The sequence below is a fragment of the Salmo salar genome, chromosome 29 (assembly GCF_965601325.2).
Source record: "Salmo salar chromosome 29, fSalSal1, whole genome shotgun sequence".
NCBI classification, from domain to species: domain Eukaryota; kingdom Metazoa; phylum Chordata; class Actinopteri; order Salmoniformes; family Salmonidae; genus Salmo; species Salmo salar.
The window spans coordinates 15,885,669-15,912,859 of record NC_138319.1 but is presented as its reverse complement, the minus strand read 5'-3'; the positions used below and the strand labels follow the sequence as shown (position 1 = coordinate 15,912,859).

The following is a 27,191-nucleotide window of genomic DNA, read 5'->3' as shown; positions in this document are numbered from 1 at the left end:
TTCTGCCCAGCAAGTGTGTGATAATGTGTGTACTGCGTAGATCTGACTTCATGATGAATTCCAGTATGATCAATCAATTATGATATATCTGTGTTGTAGTCTGAACTTTGAGACTCCATGTCAGTGACTGAATGGGTATGTTTTGTCACTACCTACCTCAACTCCTTGTGACTCTGAGGCTGTCTTAATATGGACACCGTACAGAGGGCCTGTTTACCTACCTTGTGATAAGTCACAATGCTTATTTTCCATCCTTTGACTGGAATGCATCAGGCTTTATGGCAGCTGCAGTCACATCACTGGGGATCCTCTAGTCATAGCCTTCTGAACTAAACAAATAGAGACACTTAGCTCCACACTCTTCTGCACTGTTAGCATAGTCTTATAGGTTTCCGTTGTGATGGGCTCTTGGCTGTGGTGGAGTGTGTGTGGATTTACATGTGGACAGTAGAAGTATATCGTAATTCAAGACTGTCTGTTGTAAGAGGTTATTTGTCTCTTTCAATCTCTGACTCAGGTTGTGTCCCAAATGGCACCCTATTCCAGGGCTGGCTCCAGGCTTTTGGGGGCCCTAAGCGATAGCTGAGTGAGCGTGATGAACAAAATCAATGGGGGCCCTATGGAGGTCAGGGCCCCTGGGCAAGTGCCTTGCGTGCCTGGTTCGGCCATGATTACAATGAGTTTAGATACCTTGCTAGACTAACTTACCAATCTAAAAATGTTTAGCTGGCATGGCTAATTGAGTGACTGACGTAACAAGAGAAAAACTGCTGATGCACAACCAAATTTCGAAGTTGCACCCTGTGTATTCTACTATTCTAACTCTCAACAGTAAGTTGAGACCCTGACTGAGTTCCAAAAATGAAAAAATGTAATGTTGCAGTTTTAACTTTGACACGTACCAACAAGTGGGTGTGATCATTCTACAGTGGTCCCTGGAGCATACGCTCAAACCAGTGTGAACCACTCTTATTTATAACGTCCGGTTTCGATTGATGCAACAGTCAGCGTTTGAGCTTGCAGTTTTTTTCACAGAAACATTTTGCACAATCAAAGTACTTACAAAGTTATGTCCTGAATGTGACTAGTTTATTTTTGGATGCAATGTTCAGACATTCACAGAAGTAGCGACAGTATAACACAATTATCCAACCCGGAAACTATATGCTACATTAGTCCTAGAGCTAACTGAGGAAAGATTGACATAACACAACCGGTAATATTTAGCTACCTCTGACAGAAAACCCAATATGAATTAGCTAATAGCAATTACTATTTACAATTCATCACATCACAGGTGAACTCACCATTGATCGAAATAATTGAGTAAAACACTTTCTAAAAATCAAAGTAATCTAACGATGGGTAGTTTGTGCGCGCCACAATGTTTGTCTTTTCGCGTCAACCAAAGATAAGAAGAGGAGACAAGATGAGATAGGTATGTTTGTACTGCAGCATGCATGTTGAAGGGGTGAGTTGTCTATGATCATTCACTTCCGGAAGTTTACTCGAAAGATGAGTGAACCATTCCTTCACCTCATTATAACCTATTTGGTCTGACAGATGTTTACATGACACCCAGAATGCATTGTATAATGTCAACAAACATGGTGCCACACATATCTGGCAAATAGCTTAGCATTAGCTCATCATAATCAGTACAACCTTCAAGAAATTATTTTATACACATCATAGGTGTCCATTACAATCTACGCAATAATCGGAATGCATTATTTGTCACTAGTACTTGAAAACATGTGAATAAAACTGTAAATACATTATGCTCCACACATACATACATACATACATACATACATACATACATACAGTTGAAGTCAGAAGTTCACATACACTTCGGTTGGAGTCATTAAAACTTGTTTTTCTACCACTCCACAAATTTCTTGTTAACAAACTATAGTTTTGGCAAATCGGTTAGGACATCTACTTTGTGCGTGACACAAGTCATTTTTTCCAACAATTTTTTACAGTCAGATTATTTCACTTAGAATTCACTGCATCACAATTCCAGTGGGTCAGAAGTTTACATACACTAAGATGACTATGCATTTAAACAGCTTGGAAAATTCCAGAAAATTATGTCATGGCTTTAGAAGTTTCTGTTAGGCCAATTGACATAATTTGAGTCAATTGGCGGTGTACCTGTGGATTAATTTCAAGGCCTACCTTCAAACTCAGTGCCTCTTTGCTTGACATCATGGGAAAATCAAAAGAAATCAGGCAAGGTCTCAGAAAAAACATTGTAGATCTCCACAAATCTGGTTCATCCTTGGGAGCAATTTCTAAATGCCTGAAGGTACCAGGTTCATCTGTACAAACAATAGTATGCAAGTATAAACACCATGGGACCACGCAGCCGTCATACCACTCAGGAAGGAGACACGTTCTGACCCACTGGAATTGTGATACAGTGAATTATAAGTGAAATAATCTGTCTGTAAATAATTGTTGGAAAAATTACTTGTGTCATGCACAAAGTAGATGTCCTAACCAACTTGCCAAAACTATAGTTTGTTAACAAGAAATTTGTGGAGTGGTTGAAAAACGAGTTTTAATGACTCCAACCTAAGTGAATGTAAACTTCCGACTTCAACTGTACGTTTTCTGCAGTTCTGCACATTTTTGCCATGGGGTGGAGAAAAAAAGTTATATTTGTATAACAAATTTCCTTCAATTCTACCCATTTTTGCCATTGGGTGATTAGGGCCCTCTGTAATTTGGAGGTCAGCGCCCTGCGTGACTAGTCGGTATTCGGCCATGATTACTACACATTTAGCTAGCGGGCTAGACTAATATACCACTTAAAAAAGTGTTAACTGACATGGGTAATTGAGTGATGTCAGTGACTGACATAACAAAAGAAAAATTGCTGATGCACAACCAAATTTCAAACTTGCACCTTGTGTATTCTACTATTCTAACTCTCACAACAGTAAGTCGAAACCCCAACTGAGTTCCTTTTGGGATGTGGGGCCCTAAGCGACAGCTTATGTCGCACATATCTGGAGCCGGCCCTGCCCTATTCCCGATGTATATGGTTCCTGGTCAAACATAATGCACTATATAGGGAATAGGGTGCCATTTAGGATGGTGACCCAGTTTTCTGCTGACCTCTCTCACCAGGACCTCTTTGACATTCTCCATCCAAGTATATTTAGTGAATACGGCCTAAGTAAGAACTATTGATATCATCTTTGTGGAGTGGCCACTTGAAAGTGCTTGAAGTGATAAGCACCCTTAAACCAACAGGTTTTTAATCAAAATAATGTGTGTCAAGCTCTACTATTTAAACACTTTAGTATTCGAGAGGGCTTGAGTGTGTTTGTGACAACAAGTGTAAACAAACTTGAGCAATAATATTTTTCCAGTTTAACCCCTAGTAGACCAGTGGGATGTATATTCATTTCACATTTATGACAATAAAATATTTATTAAAATCACAAATGCTTCAGATCAGATTCATCAACAATCAATAATGACAATCAATAATCAACAATCAATAATGTACACACAATATTTAGAGATCTTGGGACTATACGGTTCTATGTTCTCTATCTATATAGTACTCTAAGTACCCCAATTCATGTGGTTAAGTTCAAAAGAATACTAGTGTGTGATTGTGTGTGTGTGTTTGTGTGTGTGTACTTATGTACCTAGTACAGTCCCCTCTCTATTGGTCGTCCAACAACCTTCAAATACAGAAATTACATTTAATCAAATTGCTCATGTTATTCACTTTGGCATCATCAGGCTCTCTTTGGAGTCGCCCTTGACATGTGTTTGTTAATTAAAGACACGCAGGAGTACCTCCCAGGCCTTTTAATCTAGTGCTCCCCCCCCCCCTCCCGTTTTGTCAGTCTTGCCACCGTGGCAATTTGTCATCGACTCAGATGAAAGTCATCAAGCTGGTAATCAGGACAGCTTTTTCGCTTTTCTCTTTTATCCCCCCCACCCCACCCAACCCAGAGATGCATAGCACACAGAATGGTAGCATGAATAGGCATCCCCCTTTCAAAGAATTATGGGGGAGGGAATCAAAGCTCTTTTCCCCACTAACAGGCTCCTTAGATACAATCTCTGGGTGACCTTTTTTTCCTCTGGGAAGTAATACAGCCCACCACTGACAGCTCACAGCTCACTGACAGTCACTTTGTACTAAAAGAAACCCTCCAATGACACCGCAAGGGAGCGGACATGCATATTCCATGAGTCGGAAATACAATACAAGAAGATAGAATTTGCATTTATATAATTTCCTTACATTGACTAGCCTCCATGCTAGCCCCAACAGCAGCAGTGTGGTGTCATAGAGTTGAAGTGCATTAGGTAGAACTGAGTTGAGCCAAACAGTGAGCTTGACACACACATCACCAAAAATCCAACAAACCATTCATACTAATGAGATTAACAGCTAGACCTGGTGACATATAGCTAATTCAAAACCCTGGGCTTTGTTTTTATGCGGTAATTTCTGTCGCAAAATGTTTGGCTGATTCATATGGTGTTGTTGGCTAATCCTCTGGCCTTTGGGTAAGTGGGCAACTCGTCTCATATACTACCGACGCTTTTAATCATGCTAATGTTAATGGGTTGGTAGAGTAAGATGTAGGCGCTCTAATTAAGGTGGAGAATGTTCTAGTTGTTCCCATCCAATTTTCTTCCACTGTGGTAATTGGGATTGCTTTCTGAGGCATTAGGATGACTTGGCGGGCAGGTGCAGATATGAAGTCTCCCTGACGTTGAAGAAAGGCAGAATTCCGAAAATCATTTCTGACTTTGATGGAAAGATGATTCGCTCATGTGCGCAGCCAGAGAGCAGCGAGGCTTGCTTTATCCTCGCCGAGTCTGTCTCTGTGTAATTTTTAAATTGGGCTGAATCTAAAAAGGGAAACGTTATCTCCTATACACCCTTACAACCAAGCAAGAGACACTCTCCTAGATCCTCTATAAAGCTTTCAATATTTCTCTCCTCACACCAAGTAATTTGATTTGAGAGTCAAATCAGTATTTGCCACCATTCAGTCATGATAGGGGAAACAGACAGATTAGCTGTAAATTAGTTGGAAATAAAACCACCTGCTCATATCCTGTAGTGTTTTGGCAGCAGACAGGTTGTAATACTATTTTACATTTTTGGTTCAGTTGCGCCAGGCAAGCTCAATTACGCCCAGATACAGTATTTGAAATGGTTTCAAATATTATTTGAACCCCCTATTTAGTTAGTGACCGCCTCAAAGAGCTCAAGACAAACGACACGTCTCTGAAACAGCGACCTAATAGCACTTTCGTTCATTTGCTTTATATATCACAGGGCAATGTGTTCCCCATGATAACCTTGATGTTACCACAGTGATGGATATGGCCAGCACCTGGCCGCACCATTCTGGCACATTTTGACATCTCGTATAACCTTACCTGATTGTCTCCTATGACATGTCACTTTATTATGGTATTAAGCTAATTTACCATGAGATTCTATAGGATGATCAGTCAACATTAGAGAGAAAGCCCACATTGCTCCCTGTCACCCAGATATTGATGTGTAAATACCAGGGGGGAACGACTGCCCCCTCTCATCGAATACAGGATGATGGCGTGCAGTGGCTCTTGATGATTTCTGCTATTTTGTGTGGTTTTTTTACACAGATCTTAAAATGTTTTTTACATAATGTCTCCGCCATCATTTCCTATAACTAACTAACCTTGATTTGTACGAAAATGTCCTCTTCATCGAGTCGGCAGCTCTGGAAGTTCTGCTTACTCTGGACCAGGCCCTAATCCCCTAATTTCAAAAGAGGAAGCGGCGGCAAAATAGAGGCAGGTGAGGCGGCCTCCTGACGAGACTACGTCGATAAGCAAATAGACCGCCATTGCCTTCTGTTCTATTGGCGAACCTGCAATAGCTGGAGAAAAAACTGAATGAGCTATCCAATCAACGGGACCTGAAAAACTGTAATATCCTATGTTTCTCAGAGTTGTGGCTGAACGATGACATGGATATACTGTACATCTCGCTGATATTTATATGCATCGTCAAGACAAAGAGGAGGGTTGTGTCTCTTTGTTAACAACAGCTGGTGCGCGATCTCTAATGTTAAGGAAGTGTATCGAGTTTTTGCTTGCCTGAGTTAGAATAACTCATAATGAGCTGCAGACAATACTATTTACCAAGAGAGTTTTCATCTACATTTTTCATAGCTATCTATTTACCTCAGACAATCTGCACCTGCGGGATTGTCTGAGACCAACCACCCGGGCAGCTGATGAAACTGTGGGTTTGCACAACCGAAGAATTTCTGCACAAACTGTCAGAAACCATTTCAGGGAAGCTCATCTAGGTGCTCGCTGTCCTTACCAGGGTCTTGACCTGGCTGTAGTTTGGCATTGTAACTGACTTCAGTGGGGAAATGCTCACCTTCGATGGCCACTAGCATGCTGGAGAAGAGCGCTCTTCACAGATGAATCCTGGTTTCAACTATACAGGGTAGATGGCGCCGTGTGGGCTGGCGGTTTGCTGATGTCAAAGTTGAGAACAGAGTGCACCGTGGTTGCGGTGGGATTATGGTATGGGCAGGCATAAGCTACAGACAACGAATACAATTGCATTTCATCAATGGCAATTTGAATGCACAGAGATATGACGAGATCCACCGCCATCACCTCATGTTTCAGGATGATAATGCATAGCCCCATGTCGCCATGATCTGTACACAACTCCTAGAAGCTGAAAATGTCCTAATTTTTCCATGGCCTGCCTACTCACCAGACATGTCGCCCATTGAGCATGTTTGGGTTGCTCTGGATAGACGTGTAGGACAGCATGTTCCAGTTCCCGCCAATATCCAGTAACTTCACAAAGCCATTAAAGAGGAGTGGGACAACATTCCACAGGCCACAGTCAACAGCCTGATCAACTCTATGTGAAGGAGATGTGTCACGATACATGAGGAAATTGGTTCTCACACCAGATACTGACTGGTTTTCTGATCCCCGCCCCTACCTTTCTTTTAAGGTATTTGTGACCAACGGATGCATATCTGTATTTCCAGTCATGTGATATCCATAGATTAGTGTCTACTGAATGTATTTAGTCTGACTGATTCCCTTATCTGAACTATAACTCTGTAAAACTTTGAAATTGTTGCATTTTGCATTTATATTTTTGTTCAGTGTATTATGATCACTCTATGGTAAGGGGAGACTCTCTCGAACACAATGGTGTTCTCTGTTTTGCTCTACGACCTCCCCAAATGTGTCAGGAGACTCCTCTGAAGTCGGTACTGTCGATGCATGAACTTCTGTTTGGTAGCGTCTAAACCATTTGGGCTGCAAACTAATGGAAAGTATGAAGGTAGTTTTGTGCTTACCCCAAAAAAAGAGTTAAATATGTGAATAAACATGAATTTTATTTAAATCTCCTTGATTTAGGACAGACACTTCAAAACCTTGTTTCTTATGATATATTTTTTGACTGTCCTTTTTGCCGTTTATGAATGAGTTATAGAATGTGTTTCTATGGGCTTTAGTAGTAAAGGCCAAATATATATATAGAGATTTTTTTTTATACCTAAAGGTGTTATAAAAAATGTCTCAAATAGCTAAATGATCCATAGTATGACCATACAATGGATCATCAGTATGATCTAAAAACCTTCAACAGTATGCTCACTTCGAGCCAAGCAACACTGAACCATATATGAGAGCACCCGTTGTTCCAGACTACTGTGTAATCTAGCTCCCAGTAGCCAATGTGAGTAATATCTTTAAACAGGTTAACATTCGCAACAGATGGAATACCAGGATGCGTACTCAGAGCATGCGTTGACCAGTTGGCAAGTGTCTTCTTTGACATTTTCAACCTATCCCTGACCCGGTCTGTAATACAAACTTGTTTCAAGCAGACCACTATAGTCCCCGTGCCCAAGAACTCCAAGATAACCTGCCTAAATGACTATCGCCCTGTAACTGTCACATCTATAACCATGAAATGCTTTGAAAGGCTGGTCATGGATCACATCAACACAGACACCCTGGATCCACTTCAATTCGCAAACCGCCCCAACAGAATCACAGATGATGAAATCTCTATTGCACTCCACACTGCCCTCACCCACCTGGACAAAAGGAATACCTATGTAATAATGCTGTTCATTGACTACAGATCAGCATTCAACACCATAGTCCCATCCAAGCTCATCACCAAGCTCAGGACTGAACACCTCCCTCTGCAACTGTATCCTGGATTTCCTGGACTTCTTGATGAGACGTCCCCAAGCCATGAGGGTAGGCCAACAACGACTGACCATCAACACGGAGGCCTCTTAGGGGTGTGTGCTTAGTCCTCTACTCTACTCCTTGTTCATCCACGACTGCATGGCTGAGCATGACTCCAACACCATCATCAAATCTGTTGACGACACAATGATTGTAGGACAGATCACTGACAACAATGAGACAGCCTATAGGGAAGAGTTCAGAGACCTGGCAGTGTGGTGCCAGTACAACAACCTTAACATCAGCAAGACAAAGGAGCTGATCGTGGACTACAGGAGACAAAGGGGCGAGCACACCCCCATCCACATTGTTGGGGCCGTAGTGGAGTGCGTCGAGAGCTTTATGTTCCTCGGTGTCCACATCAATGAGGAATTAACATGATCCACACATGCCCACACAGTTGTGAAGAGGGCATGACAGCTCCTCTTCCCCCTAAGGAGGCTGAAAACATTTGGCATGGGCCCTCAGATCCTGAAAAGGTTCCACAGCTGCACAATTGTTGCAAGGCACCCGACCGCCATCAAGGACCTCTATACCAGGCGGTGTCAAAGGAAGGCAAAAGAAATAGTCAAAGATTCCAGTCACCCAAGCCATAGACTGTTCTCTCTGCTACCGCATGGCAAGCTGTACCACTGCACCAGGTCTGGAACCAACAGGACCCTGAACATCTTCTACCCCCAAGCCATAACACTGCTAAACAAGACTGCTAAATAGCTAATAAAATGTCTACCCAGACTACCTGCATTGACCTTATTTTTGCACTATCTTGCGCTTGCTCCATGCACACACACTGGACTCTACCCACACACTCACACATACTTACACTGACACCCAAACACGCACATACACACTCACACACACCACACGCTGCTGCTACTGTCTATTATCTATCCTGTTGCCTAGTCACCCCTATAGCTACAGTATATGTACACTACCGGTCAAAGTTTTAGAACACCTACACATTTTTTCTTGATTTTTACTATTTTCTAAATTGTAGAATAACAGTGAAAACGTCAAAACTATGAAATAACACATACTGTATGGAATCATGTAGTAACCAAAAAAGTGTTAAACAAATCAAAATGTATTTTATATTTGAGATTCTTCAGATAGCCACCCTTTGCCTTGATGACAGATTTACACAATCTTGGCATTCTCTCAACCAGCTTCATGAGGTAGTAACCTGTAATGCATTTCAATTAACAGGTGTGCCTTGTTAGAAGTTCATTTGCGGAATTTATTTCCTTCTTAATGCGTTTGAGCCAATCAGTTGTGTTGTGACAAGGTAGGGGGGTATACAGAAGATAGCCCTATTTGGTAAAAGACCAAGTCCATATTATGGCAAGAAGAGCTCAAATAAGCAAAGAGAAACAACAGTCCACCATTACTTTAAGACATGAAGGTCAGTAAATACGGAACATTTCACGAACTTTGAACATTTCTTCAAGTGCAGTCGCAAAAACCATCAAGCGCTATGATGAAACTGGCTCTCATGAGGACCGCCACAGGAATAGAAGACCCAGACTCTGCTGCAGAGGATAAGTTCATTGGAGTTACCAGCCTCAGAAATTGCAGCCCAAATAAATGCTTCACAGAGTTCAAGTAACAGAAACCTCAACATCAACTGTTCAGAGGAGACTGTGTGAATCAGGCCTTCATGGTCGAATTGCTGCAAAGAAACCACTACTAAATGACACCAATAAGAATAAGAGACTTGCTTGGGCCAAGAAACATGAGCAATGGACATTATACCGGTGGAAATTTGTCCTTCGGTCTGGAGTCCAAATTGGAGATTTTTGGTTCCAACCGCCGTGTCTTTGTGAGACGCGGTGTGGGTAAATGGATGATCTCTGCATGTGTGGTTCCCACCATAAAGCATGGAGGAGGAGGTGTTATGGTGTGGGGGTGCTTTGCTGGTGACACTGTATGTGATTTATTTAGAATTCAAGGCACACTTAATCAGCATGGCTACCACAGCATTCTGCAGCGATACACCATCCCATCTGGTTTGCGCTTAGTGGGACTATCATTTGTTTTTCAACAAGACAATAACCCAACACACCTGCAGGCTGTGTAAGGGCTATTTTACCAAGAAGGAGAGTGATGGAGTGCTGCATCAGATGACCCCGACCTCAACCAACCTGAGATGCTTTTTGATGAGTCGGACCACAGAGTGAAGGAAAAGCAGTCAACAAGTGCTCAGCATATGTGTGAACTCCTTCAAGACTGTTAGAAAAGCATTCCAGGTGAATCTGGTTGAGAGAATGCCAAGAGTGTGCAGAGCTGTCGTCGAGGCAAAGGGTGGCTATTTGAAGAATCTCATTATGTGTTATTTCATAGTTTTGATGTCTTTACTGTTATTTGCATTCTGGAATAATAGTGAAAATAAAGAAAAACCCTTGAGTGAGTAGGTGTTCTAAAACATTTGACCGGTAGTGTACATCTACCTCAATTACCTCTTACCCCTGCACAATGACTCAATACTGGTACTCCCTGTATATACAGTGCCTTCAGAAAGTATTCTTACCCATTGACTTATTTCACATTTTGTTTTGTTACAACCTGAATTCAAAATGGATCAAACTTTATTTTTATCACCCATCTACACACAATACCTCAAAATGACAAAGTAAAAACATGTTTTAAAAAATGTTAGCACATTTACAGAAATACACGATATATACAAAAGTATGTGGAAACCCCTTCTAATTAGTGGATTTCGCTATTTCAGCCACATCCGTTGCTGACAGGTGTATAAAATCGAGTACACAGCCCTGCAATCTCCATTGACAAACATTGGCAGTGTAATAGCTTTAAAGAAGAGCTCAGTGACTTTCAATGTGGCACCGTCATCGTCTGCTAAATTACGTAAATGTAAATGTCATAGAAGCCACCTTTTCAAGAAGTCAGTTCGTCAAATTTCTGCCCCGTAAGAGCTGTCCCGGTCAACTGCAAGTGCTGTCATTGTGAAGTTGAAATGTCTAGGAGCAACAATGGGTCAGCCGCGAAGTGGTAGGCCACACAAGCTCACAGAATGCAACATCCAAGTGCTGAAGCACGTTGCGAGTAAAAATTGCATTCTCTGGCGTGATGAATCACGCTTCACCATCTGGCAGTCCAAAGGACAAATCTTGGTTTGGAGGATGCCTGGAGAATGATACCATCCCCAATGCATAGTGCCAACTGTAAAGTTTGGTGGTGGAGGAATAATGGTCTGGGGCTGTTTTTCATGGTTCAGGCTCGGCCCCTTAGTTCCAGTGAAGGGAAAGCTTAATGCTACAGCATACAATGACATTCCAGATGATTCTGTGCTTCCAACTTTGTGGGAACAATTTTGGGAATGCCCTTTCCTGTTTCAGCATGACAATGCTCCTGTGCACAAAGCGAGGTCCATACAGAAATGGTTTGTTGAGATCGGTGTGGAAAAACTTGACTGGCCAGCACAGAGCCCTGACCTCAACCCCATCGAACACCTTTGGGAGGAATTGGAACGACGACTGCGAGCCAGGCCTAATCACCCAACATCAGTGCCTGACCTCACTAATGCACTTGTGGCTGCATAGAAGCAAGTCACCGCAGCAATGTTCCGACATCTAGTGCAAAGCCTTCCCAGAAGAGTGGAGACTGTTATAGCAGCAAAGGGGTGACCAACTCCATATTAATGCCTATGATTTTGGAATGAATGTTCGACGAGCAGGTGTCCATATACTTTTGGTCATGTAGTGTATCTTATTTACAGTTGAAGTTGGAAGTTTACATACACTTAGGTTGGAGTTATTAAAACTCATTTTCAACCTCTCCACAAATGTACAAACAATAGTACACAAGTATAAACACCATGGGACAGCGCAGCCGTCATTCCGCTCAGGAATGAGACGCGTTCTGTCTCCTATAGATGAACGTGCTTTGGTGCGAAAAGTGCAAATCAATCCCAGAACAACAGCAAAGGACCTTGTGAAGATGCTGGAGGAAACAGGTACAAAAGTATCTGTATCCACAGTAAAACAAGTCCTATATTGACATAACCTGAAAGGCCGCTCAGCAAGGAAGAAGCCACTGCTCCAAAACCGCCATAAAAAAGCCAGACTACGGTTTGCAACTGCACGTGGGGACAAAGATCGTACTTTCTGGAGAAATTGTCTCTGGTCTGATGAAACAAAGATAGAACTGTTTGGCCATAATGACCATTGTTATGTTTGGAGGAAAAAGGGGGAGGCTTGCAAACCGAAGAAAACCATCCCAACCGTGAAGCACGGGGGTGGCAGCATCATGTTGTGGGGGTGCTTTGCTGCAGGAGGGACTGGTGCACTTCACAAAATAGATGGCATCATGAGGAAGCAAAATTATGTGGCTATATTGAAGCAGCATCTCAAGACGTCCGTCAGGAAGTTAAAAATGGACAATGACCCCAAGCATACTTCCAAAGTTGTGGCAAAATGGCTTAAGGACAACAAAGTCAAGGTATTGGAGTGGCCATCAGAAAGCCCTGACCTCAATCCTATAGAACATTTGTGGGCAGAACTGAAAAAGCGTGTGCGAGCAAGGAGCCCTGCAAACCTGACTCAGTTACACCAGCTCTGTCAGGAGGAATGGGCCAAAATTCACCCAACTTATTGTGGGAAGCTTGTGGAAGGCTACCCGAAACGTTTGACCCAAGTTAAACAATTTAAAGGCAATGCTACAAATACTAATTGAGTGTATATAATCTTCTGACCCACTAGGAATGTGATGAAATAAATAAAAGCTGAAATAAATCATTCTCTCCACTTTTATTCAGACATTTCACATTCTTAAAATTAAGTGGTGATCTTAACTGACCTAAGACAGGGAATCTTTACTTGGATTAAATGTCAGGAATTGTGAAAACCTGAGTTTAAATGTATTTGGCTAAGGTTTATGTAAACTTCCGGCTTCAACTGTACCTAATTATTCACACCCCTGAGTCAATAGTTTCTAGATGTACCTTTGGCAGCGACTTCATCTGTCAGTCTTTCTGGGTAATTCTCTAAGAGCTTTCCACACCTGGATTGTGCACATTTGCCCGTTATTCTTTTCAAAATTCTTCAAGCTCTATCAAATTGATTGTTGATTATTACTAGACAAACATTTTCAGGTCTTGCCATAGATTTTCAAATAGATTTAAGTCAAAACTGTAACCAACCACTCAGGAACATTCACTATCTTCTTGGTAAACAACTCCAGTGTAGATTTGGCCTTGTGTTTTATGTTATTGTCTTGCTGAAAGGTAAATTCATCTCCCATTTTCTGGTGGAAAGCAGACTGTACCAGGTTTTCCTATGGGCTTTGCCTGTGCTTAGCTTCAGTCCTTAAAGATTACAAGCATGCCACCGCTATGCTTGATAATATTGAGAGTGGTACAAAATAATGTGTTCTTTTGTATTTGCCCCAAGCATAACACTTTCCACTTTTTTTTTTTTTTGTATTTGCCCCAAGCAATTCACTTTTTGTCCATTCAGGACAAAAAGTGAATTGCTTTCCACATTTTTGGAATATTTTTATTCTGTACAGGCTTCCTTCTTTTTAATCTTTCAATTAGGTTAGTATTGTGAAGTACCTACAATGTGGTTGATCCATCTTCAGTTTTCTCCTATCACAGCCATTAAACTCTGTAACTGTTTTAATTTCACCGTTGGCCTCATGGTGAATTCCCTGACTGGTTTCCTTCCTCTCCGGCAACTGAGTTAGGAAGGACCCCTGTCACTTTATTGTGACTGGGTGTATTGATACACCATCCAAAGTGTAATTAGTAACTTCACCATGCTTGAAGGGATATTCAATGTCTGCTTTTAACATTTTTACCCATCTACCAATAGGTGCCCTTCTTTGCGAGGCATTGGAAAACCTCCCTGGTCTTCGATGTTGAATCTGTGTCTGAAATTCACTTCCTCGACTGAGGGACTTTACAGATAATTGTACGTCTGGGGTACAGAGATGAGGTAGTCATTCACAAATCAATCATGTTAACCATTATTATTGCACACATAGTGAGTCCACTAATTATGTGAGTTGTTATGAAAATGTTTACTCCTGAACTTATTTAGGCTTGACATAACGAAGGGGTTGAATACTTATTGGCTCAAGACATTTCAGCATATCATTTAAAAAAACAGAATTTCATTTTGGCATTATGGGGTATTGTATGTAGCCCAGTGACAAAAACCTCTCAATTTAATTGATTTTAAATTCAGGCTGTAACACAACAACATGTGGAAAAAGTCAAGGATTGTGAATACTTTCTGAAGGCACTGTAGCCATGGTATTTTTACTTGTTATTGTAATTCGTTACTGTATATTTATTCCTCTTGTCACTTTTGAAATGTTTTGTTACATTTTTTTTCTTTAACTCTGCATTGTTGGAAAAAGACCTATAAGTAGGCATTTCACTGTTAGTCTACACCTGATGTTTACGAAGGATGTGACAGATACAATTTGATTTGATTGATGCCACGGAAGTTCAAGGCCGACCGTCGTACTGCAGGCATTGTTAGCAGAAAACAGGATCCCCATTATAGTGAATGGAAAAATGGCAATCTTCATGGTCAATCTTCGTGTAAAGAAAACATTTTTGAAGACAATCATGGTACCAATTATTGCTTCTAATACACCAGATATATGCCCTTGAACCAATTATTTTAAAATCGCACACAGAACAAGTTCTAAGATTAATTGAGTTGCCAACTACTCATGTTATGTCTCCATGAGACGCCAACTTACCCGACTTCATTTGGCTTCAATGTACTGTTGAGTCTTCACATAGGAATGAATGGTGTCACATGATAGATGGTTTGATCGAAGGCTTTGTCCATTCATGCAGTATATACAGTCATTGGTAAATACAGTCGCACCAACACCGTGGTATGCTCCATGCTGTTTAGTTACAATTTACACGAGCTTGCTGTTGTTCAAAGATGCTATAGCAACCTGTTACCCCTGGTAGATTGCTTTCTTTTTCTAGGGTTTTTGGGTGGTTGATAGTTGCTTTTCAGATTGTTTTTTTTTTAAACATGGTTAAACCTAATTGGAGACACATCCAATGAACAAACAATGCAATGAGTACCTATAAATGAATTCCAATTACATCTAAGGATTTGGCACTTACAGAGTAAATAAGAAATTATAATGAAACACTAATTCCAGTATCGGCTCCCCTTTTCCCAGAGCTTATTGGTGCTCCCAGTGCTCCTTCATTACACATACAAGTCTAAGGACCCAGAATGGTACCTAAATGAATGCATAGTCTAGCTTTTACATGACATGTTTTTGTTAATTACCGTCCTATACCAGTTCTTCACTGGCTGATATAAATGTTTCCTTTAGGTGTATATATTTACTGTATATACAGGTACACTGCTAATGAAGCAGATGTTAGCTGCGAAATGATTGTAATGAGATTGTTCATGCAGTAATTATGTGTTTTTCAACATGTATGTGTTTTGTTTACAGGTGTACGTGTGGTGTGAGTGCGTGCGCTTCTAAGCAGAGGCATAGTAACTACATAGCTACTCCCGAACAAAGGCAAAGGGAACTAGAGAGGATCATGGTCTCTCTCCACCCCCCCCCCCCCCCGCCCGATTTGAGGGGGGGGGGGGGTGGTAGGGTGGTGGGTGAACACACTGAGGCCTTCTCAGAGCAGAGGCAGGGATCACCATGGCTACTCACCAGAACCAGGGGTGAAGTGAATAAATGAAAAGCTCAGCACAGCAAGAGCTGGAGTGTGCATTGATGCTCTCTCGCCTGCGTTTTTAGCTCCTTTTGTGGTGCAAAAGGACCTCTCTCCCTTTCCTTTACACTTCACAGTTTTTCTTCACCCTGAGTATTATGTTTGGTAGTATAACATGTTGTACTTCACAATCAAACCCCCGTTGGGCTTCATATATTGTTTTAGGCATTGCACCGGCAGAAGCAGTTGCATTATTGTTGCAATAATGTATTGACAAAATAAGCTAGAGCATAATACTGCACTTAATAACATCTTCCTTATACTGTACAGTCCTACTAATGTAAGAAAACAATGTTGTAAGGACTGTCCCCTGATAATTATACACTTTTGATACATTTCAGCACCTAGTTTGATTTGGTAGCCTACAACTAAGGCAGCATTTTTTTTACAGCATATACTTCCTTCTTTACTTCCTCACAACATAAATAAGTGTATTACAGTAGCCCATAAGCATAAAACACAGCCAGATCAACCAATGGTGTTTCTTTACAGGTTTTATTTTGGCCTATTTGTGAACCATGTTACTGCCCTCGTGGAAACCCCATTAAACTCAACTGTTCAAACCGCGGCGCTCCTTAGCAGCAGCAGTAGCCAATAGGCTGTTTCGGTGTACCAGAGCCAGTGTTGCTCACAGGGTGCTTCTGGGTATGTAATTTGTATTTGCGCCTGACTCAAAACTGTGTGTACACAGTCCGTTAAATAGAATAAAACTCTCTCTCTCTCCTCCTGAGAGAGAGGGGGAAATACAAAGCTTGAAACATGTATCTGGGATTTCATTTATTTCTTTATAAAAAAATATATCTTATTTTCTTCTTCTAAGGCTTCCAGTCGTCTTTGTCGTTTTCTACAAAGTACGTCAGTCAAACAGGGAGGAAGAAAAGAGACATGGCCAGCGTAATAATAACAGTGCTAACACACTGTGACTGAACAATACAGCAAAGATTAAAACTCCATTAAGCAGCACCAGAACCATTCAAAACCAAACAGCCTCTTAGCGATTGTGATGGAAATGTGCCATACATCGTAATGTGTATAATAACAGGTGAGATATGGCCATGGTGACGCTGTTTTTTCTTAAAGTTTGGCCAATTGCAGTCTTTTTAACGCTCCGAGGTAAACAAGTAAACACAAAGCAAATGTGATTGCCCCAGGAGGACTGTCTGCATACAAAGTGGCGATAAGTGTCAGCATTGATTTCACTGGAGTTTTTCTGCTCTGTTCCGCTCACCCTATCGTACTCTCGCTGTGGCGCTGCCAGCAGTGTGTTTTTAAGTTACACTGCTGTACTGGGCTGTGGAGCATACTGGGTTCTGTTCATCTCAAAGGAGGCAAAGATAGGAGGATATTTACATTTTTGCAAGAGAAGCAACTATGGTGCTCAATTAAAGTTCTACATAATAACAGTAGAAGTTTGAAATAACACCTGAAAATGAGCAATGACGGTTAAAAAACAGGTTCGATTAAAGGAAGGAAGTGGTATTCTACAGGGATACACTTTTTAATAGGACCTACTGTGGCACACATATTTTATGTAATATACTCACTTCTGAATAGATTCAAAGTGAAACACTTGAAGCCCATTGGGCAAAAAAAGCCAAGCGTAAAGCTAACAACCCAGTTTTGAGAGCGACTACATACTGCAGTCAGTTGACCCCTGACCTTCAGTTACATGCTTTGTGGGCTGTCAGCTTTGTCCTTCCTGTCTGTGGTATTTACCAGAACACACCGCCGTCGATGGCTTGCTCAAGATTAAATGTTGACTCGCCACTGCAGTTGACAATTTACCTCAAGTTTGCCCCTGACAGCAGGGGATGGTGAATAAACAAACGGCTTCCCTATTGGAGTGTCAAGAGGCGCATGCTGAGGCATGCCCATGCAACCAATACCATCATTATGCCCCAGACATGCCATTCATCAACAGCCTGATGGAATCCATTAATAAAATACATTTGGTGTCCGTCTGAGGCTCTATTGGATATATAAAACATACATTAAGCCCGCGGCGATATTCAGGCAATCATTTGATACACCTATTGACTTTGAAACAAAAATGATACTGCCAGACGCCCGCTGGGATACAACATGGATCTGTAAAACCTTTGTTGCATCCTAAATGACACCCTATTCCCTACATTGTCCACTACTTTTGACCAGAGCCCTATGGGTCCAAATGAAGTTGTTGTTGTTTTCTTGAAGTGAAGTGCTTGGGAAATAACCCTGCTTCAAATGTAACTACACTGTAATCCCTGGGCAGGTCTGGGCTTCATATCCTACAGAATTGTGCTAACACTATGCAACACTCTCCATATTCCCACCAGACTGCTTGTTAGAAAGCATTTATATTGCATACAGCCATGCTCACAGAGCTTTGAGACTTCTGGTATCCTGTTTTACAAACAATGTGCACGTTGTTCACTTATTATTTGTTTTGGTGTGTGTTTATTCAGCACAATGTTTCTGCCCAGGAAAAACGTTGAACCTATTTGAAATTTAACAGAGGTACATAATGGATCGATCATAATGGTATATCATTGGATTTGTTTTTATAAGTCACCAATCCTTTTGAACATCTCATTTCTACTGACTGACATTATCTCTGGTCTCCAATTACAGCTCCACTCGGACGTAGACAAAGGGGACGGCAAAGTGAAGTACGTGCTCTCCGGGGAGGGCTCCACCTCCATCTTCACCATCGACGAGAACACGGGGGACATCCACGCCACTAAGCGTCTGGACCGGGAGGAGCAGGCCTATTACACCCTGCAGGCCCAGGCCGTGGACCGGCTCACTAACATCCCTGTTGAGCCCAGGTCAGAGTTTGTTGTCAAGGTCCAGGACATCAATGACAACGAGCCGAAGTTTCTGGATGGACCCTACATGGCCGGGGTACCAGAGATGTCAGCACTGGGTAAGCCTCTTTCTCAGCCTCTCTCTCTCTCTGTTTGTTTGTCCCCAGTCCTCTGTCCTCGTCTCTGTCTGTCTATCTGTCAGCCTGTATGTGATTTTGATTTTGATGTCTGTATGTCTGCCTGTAATCTGCCTCTGATTCTCTCTCTCTCTCCCTCTTTCTCGCCCTCTCTCTCTCGCTCTCTCTCTATTTCTATCTGTCTCTGTCTCTCTCTCTATCGCATTTACCCACCACAATCTGCAATATCCTACATTTATCTCTCTCTGTCTCTCATCTCTGTCACTTCATCTATATTAATGAACACAGTCTACGCTTTATTATAAACATGGAACTGAATCTGTTGCATTCATTTGTCTGTCAAACTGTGCATGATTGTCATAGCCACAACTGAAGAGGGTCCTTTTCCACACACAGAGGTTTTCTTTGTAGTGTTTTCATTAACTGTTGCATTTTCAAAACACTGTGGTTTTAAAAGCTCCAAAATCTAATCTGACCTTTTACAAAGTAATTACTACAACTGGTTAGTTCCTTTAAGTGGTTCCCATTGTTCCAAATTGTACATTGTTTAGATGCGGTTTTATACCTAAAATAGGGAAGAACCTCATGAGCCCCCCCCCAAAAAAGATCATTGCTTAGTTTGAACGATGAAAGCAGTGAAATATCTGCTTATACAAACAGACCCGAAACCCCAATGTTGAGCAATGAATCTAGCGAGTTCAGAGATGGCAGATTATTCAAATCCAACAGGACATGTAACGGAGCACCTCGCGAGGTGCTTCGCCACGGAAACAAAAGCTTACCGCACAGTGCCTGGGGACACCGTGAGCCAATCCTGTCGGAATGGGAAATGTGGATTAAGCCTCCATTTAAAATTCATGTGACAATCTGCCAGGGAGAGGAATAAGAGGCTCCACACGCCAAGTGGCAGACAATGTCTCCCAATCTTCAGGGTTAAGTGATATGACAGGCACAAACACACCAACCTCAATATTCTTATCATGTAGACCCAGAGACAGCAGAACATTGCATCTACGTGTTGTATCTTCCTCAGGCTGATAGGCAGAGATGCAAACAAGTGGATACATGGAGAGACTGTTTGGTGTAAAGTCAAAATGGAGCCTATGCTAGGCGTTTACTGGCAGTGATAGGAGTATTTTCCAGGCCAATGCAGTGCTTTGCTCATGTCCAACGGGAGATAAGAGAGGTAGAGCAACTGAGCACTACATCTGCAGTAAAAGAAGCGCTCCGAACACCAATAGGCCGGGCCACACTCTCTGGCTTATTTACATCACCATGGTCTTCATCTGAAGTTGTTAGAACAGCGTGTGAATTATACATCCCGCTCTTTGTAAATATCTGCTCAGGGCTATTTATAGATTTATAGTACAGGAGTGGGCCAGGCACCTATTGTCCTCCATAACTCCTTCATAGATGTGTTTAAATCATTAAGGGGCGTAGACCGGCTACCTGTAATGAATTGGTTCAATTTAGAGGAAATCATGAATTTAATTAATTAAAGCAATTAGATGGTAGTTGGTACACATGGTAGCCCTTATGGCCCGGGGATCTAGGAATACTTTGTCTTAATCACGCCTCGGGATGTCAAATGATAGGGGCTTGAAGACATTTGGCTGTGTGACAACCTCTGAGCAGCCAAGGCACAGGTCTCAGGTCTACACGTCAGAGAGACATTTTACATTTTTTACATTTTAGTCATTTAACAGACGCTCTTATCCAGAGCGACTTACAGTAGTGAATGCATACATTTCATACATTTTTTTTCTTCATTTTTTTTTCTTTTTTTCTCCGTACTGGCCCCCCGTGGGAACAGACGTTCCCCGGGAGCTGATGGAGGGCTTAGGGAATGTAATGTCAGGCCAAGGCCACCGCCTCGTAGAAATGTACCACCCCCCACTCCTTTATCCACCTGTCATTGTTCTTGTCTAATTCATGAGCTTCCAAGATCAAGGATGGAATAGTCAGTTAATTCCGGAAGAGGAAACGAAAGGGGTGCTTTGGTTTCAGGTGACATGGATAAAAACTAGGAAGACAGTTCATTTCAAATGATTATTTCCCTGTGATTTGAGATTTGGGGAAAGCCAAAGGAAATGTAAGATGGAATTATGGAGCCCATTGATTACAGTACCAGTGTGGCTCAGTGAGATTGTATGGATCAGAGCATTGGCACCTACCGGTACCTATAGGCATATCCTGGGCACAGCAGGGCCATTACGGATTTGTCTTTCTTCGGATTTTGTCATTCATTTTCACACGCCAATTACAAATAAAGTTGAACTAGTCTCCGTGCAACAATCCCTGCTTATCTCAAGCGGACGGGAGCAGGTGTGAACATGCAGGAATATAATCAACTTAATCATGGGCACCAATGTTGAATACTCATCAAGGAGTTGCAAAGTTGGTGAGCTTAAACTGCAGGTTTTGAATATTGCTTTTGTAATATCTAATCATCAGTCATACCCACACACAAATCTGTTTTGTATTAGAGAGGAACAGAGTTGCTACAAACATTTCTTACCACTCTCATACTTTGCCGATTATGTTACCTTTGTCAGCATGTTGCACTAACGTACAGTACGCTTACCTTTTGGACTTTTTACGCTTGGCTGTTGAAAGTTTACTCTAATGGTAATTCTTTAGCATATGTTAAGTAGAAGAGAAGTCAATACTTATCTTCTGTCTCATACACATTTTGTTCAACGAAGTATAAAAAGGTACAAGCCATAACAGTGTAAAACATATAGCTTACAGTTTGGATATTTGGATACTTGGATCATGTTTACTTGGAGATGAGTATTCATGGTGGCAGTTGGATCCAGTCTTGTGTCTGTAAAGCTTTGATGAATACCTGTCGGCCATTCAAATTAGACATGCTGCTACATTTATTTTCATTACTGTCAGATGACAATCGCTCACCCTGAGATGCAGACTTGATTAGGAACCCCTGTTTTGTCCCGATTCACTGAAAATAAATGAAAATATGAGAAATTGATCAATCACACAAATGAAGACAGACAAAAAGTGAAGTGACACAGACAGGCACATGACAGCTGCATCGAGAGGAACCGTGTAATATATTCTGATGTGAGGATGTTTATCCGTTTTGGACAACCACTCTTGAAGGCTGGCTATTCTTATTTGTGACCTTGACTGCTATAAATATTACAGTGTTTCGCAACCAATTTCCTCTAGCCTGGGTATCAGTACAGTTACACCACAGAAAACACAAAATAGACATCTGAAAGAACCACATCAGAACCATTATTGAGGGATAACCTAAATTAGTTTTAGCTTACTGCAACTGTGTAGTGATAAGAATTGTGAATACCATAGCACAGCATTCTAACATAGTGGCATTGATTGACCTTGTTTTTTTTTATGTTGTAATATAACCTGCCACGACTAAGACGTGATGATATAATCTTGGGGGTCCACATAGAACTAGCTTGATGATAACTTCTCGATGTCCACCGAGCCATTTTTTATTATATTGCTTAAATTCAGGACCATCGCCTGTTAATTCTGGTTTATGACTGGAAATACGCCGACCTAATCTTCCATTTCCATAATCACGTCATTCTGTAAGAGTACGTAAAATATGGCTCATGCAAGAAAGTGTTTTTTTTATAAGGGTGTTTGATGCAAAATAAAATATAACCTACTTTGTAAGACAGGCCCATACTGTAATACATAAAGGAAAGTGCCTTAGACACCGGCAGAGATGCATGGCTATTAAAGTGAAATATACAAACATAAAGTAGCCTATTCATCTGACCATGCTCAACAGAAAAGGGCACACTTGTGAGAAACATTGTTTTTATTCCAAGGTTACGTCTCCTGTGTCAACGGTTGATAATTGCATCTTTGTCAAATCAGAAGTGGGCCTCAGCTTCAAGATCACCAATAACGCAAATTCTGAGACTTACTTTCCTTGATGGACTTGTACACCCTCACACAAAAAATTCAATGTAACATCCCAGCAAATATAACATTAATTTCAGTGTGTATTAGTCTTTGTGATAAATTCACCCTAGAATGGCAGTGGCTCTCCTAGTAGCTCTCTATTGAGGTCCAGTTGTTTTGCCTGGCAGATTACTGGCTCAGTACACTTGGTTCTGTATGTTACAGATAAAATGCTGGTCTCCGTCAGGGGCCAGACCGTAGTTCACAACAGTACAATAGAGGTAAATTGTCTGATTAGCGGTGATTACTGGACCTTTGTGCTTTTGGTCCCTTGACCAAAGCACTCCTTCCAACAAGCTTGTTAATCCATGTTTCTCAAACGTCAAATTTCAAAGTTATTCCAAACGTCAGATTTCAAAATGCTTAAGATTAAGCATCCCCCCATCCCCAATCCCCCATCCCCATCCACCATCCCCCACACCCTAGCTAAACCGAAACCTACTTGAAGTTAACAACGCTCACCATTGGCCCTAGTGGCCTGTTTCCACGTCATCTCCCGACGTGCTCAGAGATGGCTAAGGTCCAGCTGTGTAGAGGCAAACTGCTTTAGGAAATATGGAATATCAACATGCTAAAAGTGTCATTAACAATCACTTTAAAATCAAATTAATTGTGTTAGTTCTAAGAACGGCTATACACTTTTCAACCTCTATTGCAAGTTTCCAAACTACTGGGGGAAATCACAGTACCTAGCATTGTTCATAGTCACCACAGTACATTTTCAGTAATAGCCATGGGTGTTTAATTCACGATAACAGCTATGCCGTTTCTAACCAATACCTTACACAGGTTTCTACAGACCAAAGTTGCACCTTAATTATAATAAACTAAACTGATAACAATGATGTAGCAATGTTTGTCAGCTTAAACTGACAGATTTTGATGGGAATTTTTTTCAATGTTACTTAGACTGATGCACCAGTGATTAAAATGTTATTGTACCCCAGGGAAGTAGAAGTAAGTAGTATGTTTACCCTGCACTACAGTACATTCCTGATTGTAGCCTATAAAGAATAAGGTGTGATTTATACTGAATATATAACATTGTCATTTGTAAGCTTGTAGAAATGCTGTCACACATGCTGTTGATGTGAGAGCTGTGTCTCTACAGATGGCTGATGTTGTCTTAATACCTAATTGGATGCTGTCTGTGCAGGAACAACGGTGGTCCAAGTGGCGGCCACAGATGCAGATGACCCCACATATGGGAACAGTGCCAGGGTGGTCTACAGTATCATCAGCGGACAGCCTTACTTCTCAGTCGACCCAAAAACAGGTAGGCTGCTGACTGTTGGGAATAAGAATTGGCCATGCATTCTGGACCCTAGACATACTGTATCACTAAATGTTATTAATTGAATTGTTGAAGATATTTGTTCAAGAAAGCATCAAACTGTAGCGGTTTCCATACTTTGCCAAAGTCAGTTCACATTGTAGCAGATACAGCATGACCTAAGCTAGCCACCCAACTCTTCATATTTTGGTGCAATTGTAGACAAAGGAAACAGTATGCTATCATACATTTTCTCTAAACACAATAATAGTTTTTTGAGCATTCAACAAATATAAAGCAAAGGATCTGCACAACAATGTTGGGATGTGAGGTGGTTGTTCTTGCTCATTAGCCACTGCCCCGCTGTGGGGAACGCTGGCCTCATGCAAAGCACTGGGAAGAAAACAGACAATTGTGGGTAGTTCCATCATGTTTGGCTTATCACCATCTTTTTCTCCCAGTAACACATCCAGGGGATATCTGCTTACATGCTGAGGTTTTATAAGTCTGTCTATGAGTAAACTCACTGACTTCTTAAAATCAATGGAAACTTTTTCCTATACACTCTTAGACGTAAAGGTGCCTGGAATAAACTTTTGGTTTGCCACAACGGTGGAACCTTTCCAGTTAAAAGAAGTTCCTTGAGGAACCCCTATGTAAAGGTTCAAGCCGGAACCTTTTTAATAACATATTGTAGAGGTATCAGCTTGTCAGATTGGAGGCATGGCTTTCAGATACTTCTTTTTGGCCACCCATTAGTGTAAATATTTATGCATATTCTTATATAATATCAATACTATTAACATTGCTGTCTACATATTGTAATAAAGTGGTAACTTTTCCCACTTTGGGCTTCCTCCAGGAACCTGTTAATACATTGAACCATTAAAGGTTCATCCAAGAACTCCTCAACTAAGTGAAGGTGCAAATATGAACCCTTGATTAGCAATGGTTCCTTGAGGAACTCCAGGGGTTCCTTGAGTCACAACTAATTTGAAGTGTGCACTTTGGATAAAATGAACTTATATGTCTTGAATAACAGAGTCCATGACACTGGGTGGGCAAGTAGCAACCAGCCAGTCCCCTGATTCAAAACGATACGTGTTTCAGGAAGTGCTTTCAAACTAGTAGACATTTGCAGCATTGTCAAGTCAAGCCATGCTGTGAAGCCTGGCACATTAGCCTGTGTGGGGAACAAGATTGATAGAGATTTGATTACTTGAATGTGTCCTCACAATGATCTTTAACAAAGTTAACGAAACCACTTCAACTCAGCATTAAGTCTCAAGTCGGAATTCGTGACATCAATACCAATCAGAGCGAGAGCCGACATTTGCTTAAGTAATGTTTAAGCAGCATGTCTGCCCATTACTCCGTCTGCATAGTTATTTCATAAAGACTCCTCCAGTTCAAAGAATGGAGCCCACATGCTAATAGCAGCAAACTATAATGCATGTTTCATTAGCTAAGTAGGCTCTTTAAATCTTCAAATGTGATCTTTCATATTGTTTTAAAGAGGTTGTGATTACTGAAGAGGCTACATAGTGTACAGTCATTGAAGAAAAAGTACTATTCAGGAGGTCCAATGGTGCTCTTTAACTTCCTGGAAAGCCAGATGCACTATGTGAAGGTCTTATGAAGAAAAACTTCCAAAAGGACTATTTCGAAGCAGAAAGGAGTTGGAGCGTTCAACAAAAAAGGCAGAGAATTATTTATGTTAGCATAAATACATTGTTAATCCATTTCGACGTCAAGCTGACGTTTTCCTCAGAGTTGATTTTTGTTGTTGTTGAGCACTCCTCCTTTCCTTTCTTTGCTGAAGCGCGAAGGCCCACCTTAACGTCAGACAAATCAAATCAAACGGTATTTGCCACATGCGCCGAATACAACAAGTGTAGACTTTACCGTGAAATGTTTACTTACAAGCCCTTAACCAACAGTGCAGTTCAAGAATAAATAAATATTTACCAAGTAGGCTCAAATAAAAAGTAATAATAAAAAGTAACACAATAAGAATTACAATAACGAGCCTATACAGTGGGGGAAAAAAGTATTTGATCCCCTGCTGATTTTGTACGTTTGCCCACTTACAAAGAAATGATCAGTCTATAATTTTAATGGTAGGTTTATTTGAACAGTGAGAGACAGAATAACAAAAAAAAAAATCAGAAAAACGCATGTCAAAAATGTTACAAAATGATTTGCATTTTAATGAGGGAAATAAGTATTTGACCCCTCTGCAAAACATGACTTAGTACTTGGTGGCAAAACCCTTGTTGGAAATCACAGAGGTCAGACGTTTCTTGTAGTGGGCCACCAGGTTTGCACACATCTCAGGAGGGATTTTGTCCCACTCCTCTTTGCAGATCTTCTCAAAGTCATTAAGGTTTCAAGGCTGACGTTTGGCAACTCGAAGCTTCTGCTCCCTCCACAGATTTTCTATGGGATTAAGGTCTGGAGACTGGCTAGGCCACTCCAGGACCTTAATGTGCTTCTTCTTGAGCCACTCCTTTGTTGCCTTGGCCATGTGTTTTGGGTCATTGTCATGCTGGAATACCCATCCACGATCCATTTTCAATGCCCTGGCTGAGGGAAGGAGGTTCTCACCCAAAATTTGACAGTACATGGCCCCGTCAAATGATGCGGTGAAGTTGCCCTGTCCCCTTAGCAGAAAAACACCGCCTTAGCATAATGTTTCCACCTCCATGTTTGACGGTGGAGATGGTGTTCTTGGGGTCATAGGCAACATTCCTCCTCCTCCAAACACGGCGAGTTGAGTTGATGCCAAAGAGCTCCATTTTGGTCTCATCTGACCACAACATTTTCACCAGTTGTCCTCTGAATCATTCAGATGTTCATTGGCAAACTTTAGACGGGCATGTATATGTATTCTTGAGCAGGGGGACCTTGCGGGCGCTGCAGGATTTCAGTCCTTCACGGCGTAGTGTTACCAATTGTTTTCTTGGTGACTATGGTCCCAGCTGCCTTAATTAAGA

General features: G+C 41.4%; 1 protein-coding gene across 1 annotated transcript in view; it reads left to right on the top strand.

The window, feature by feature from the left end:
• LOC106590196 (cadherin-7) overlaps positions 1-27,191 on the top strand; it is a 120,916-nt gene that overhangs the window by 32,089 nt on the left and 61,636 nt on the right. Inside the window, exons 3-4 of the mRNA XM_014180938.3 lie at positions 18,647-18,941; positions 24,079-24,198. Coding sequence (XP_014036413.1) covers positions 18,647-18,941; positions 24,079-24,198 — 415 coding nt within the window. The remainder of the gene's footprint in view (positions 1-18,646; positions 18,942-24,078; positions 24,199-27,191) is intronic.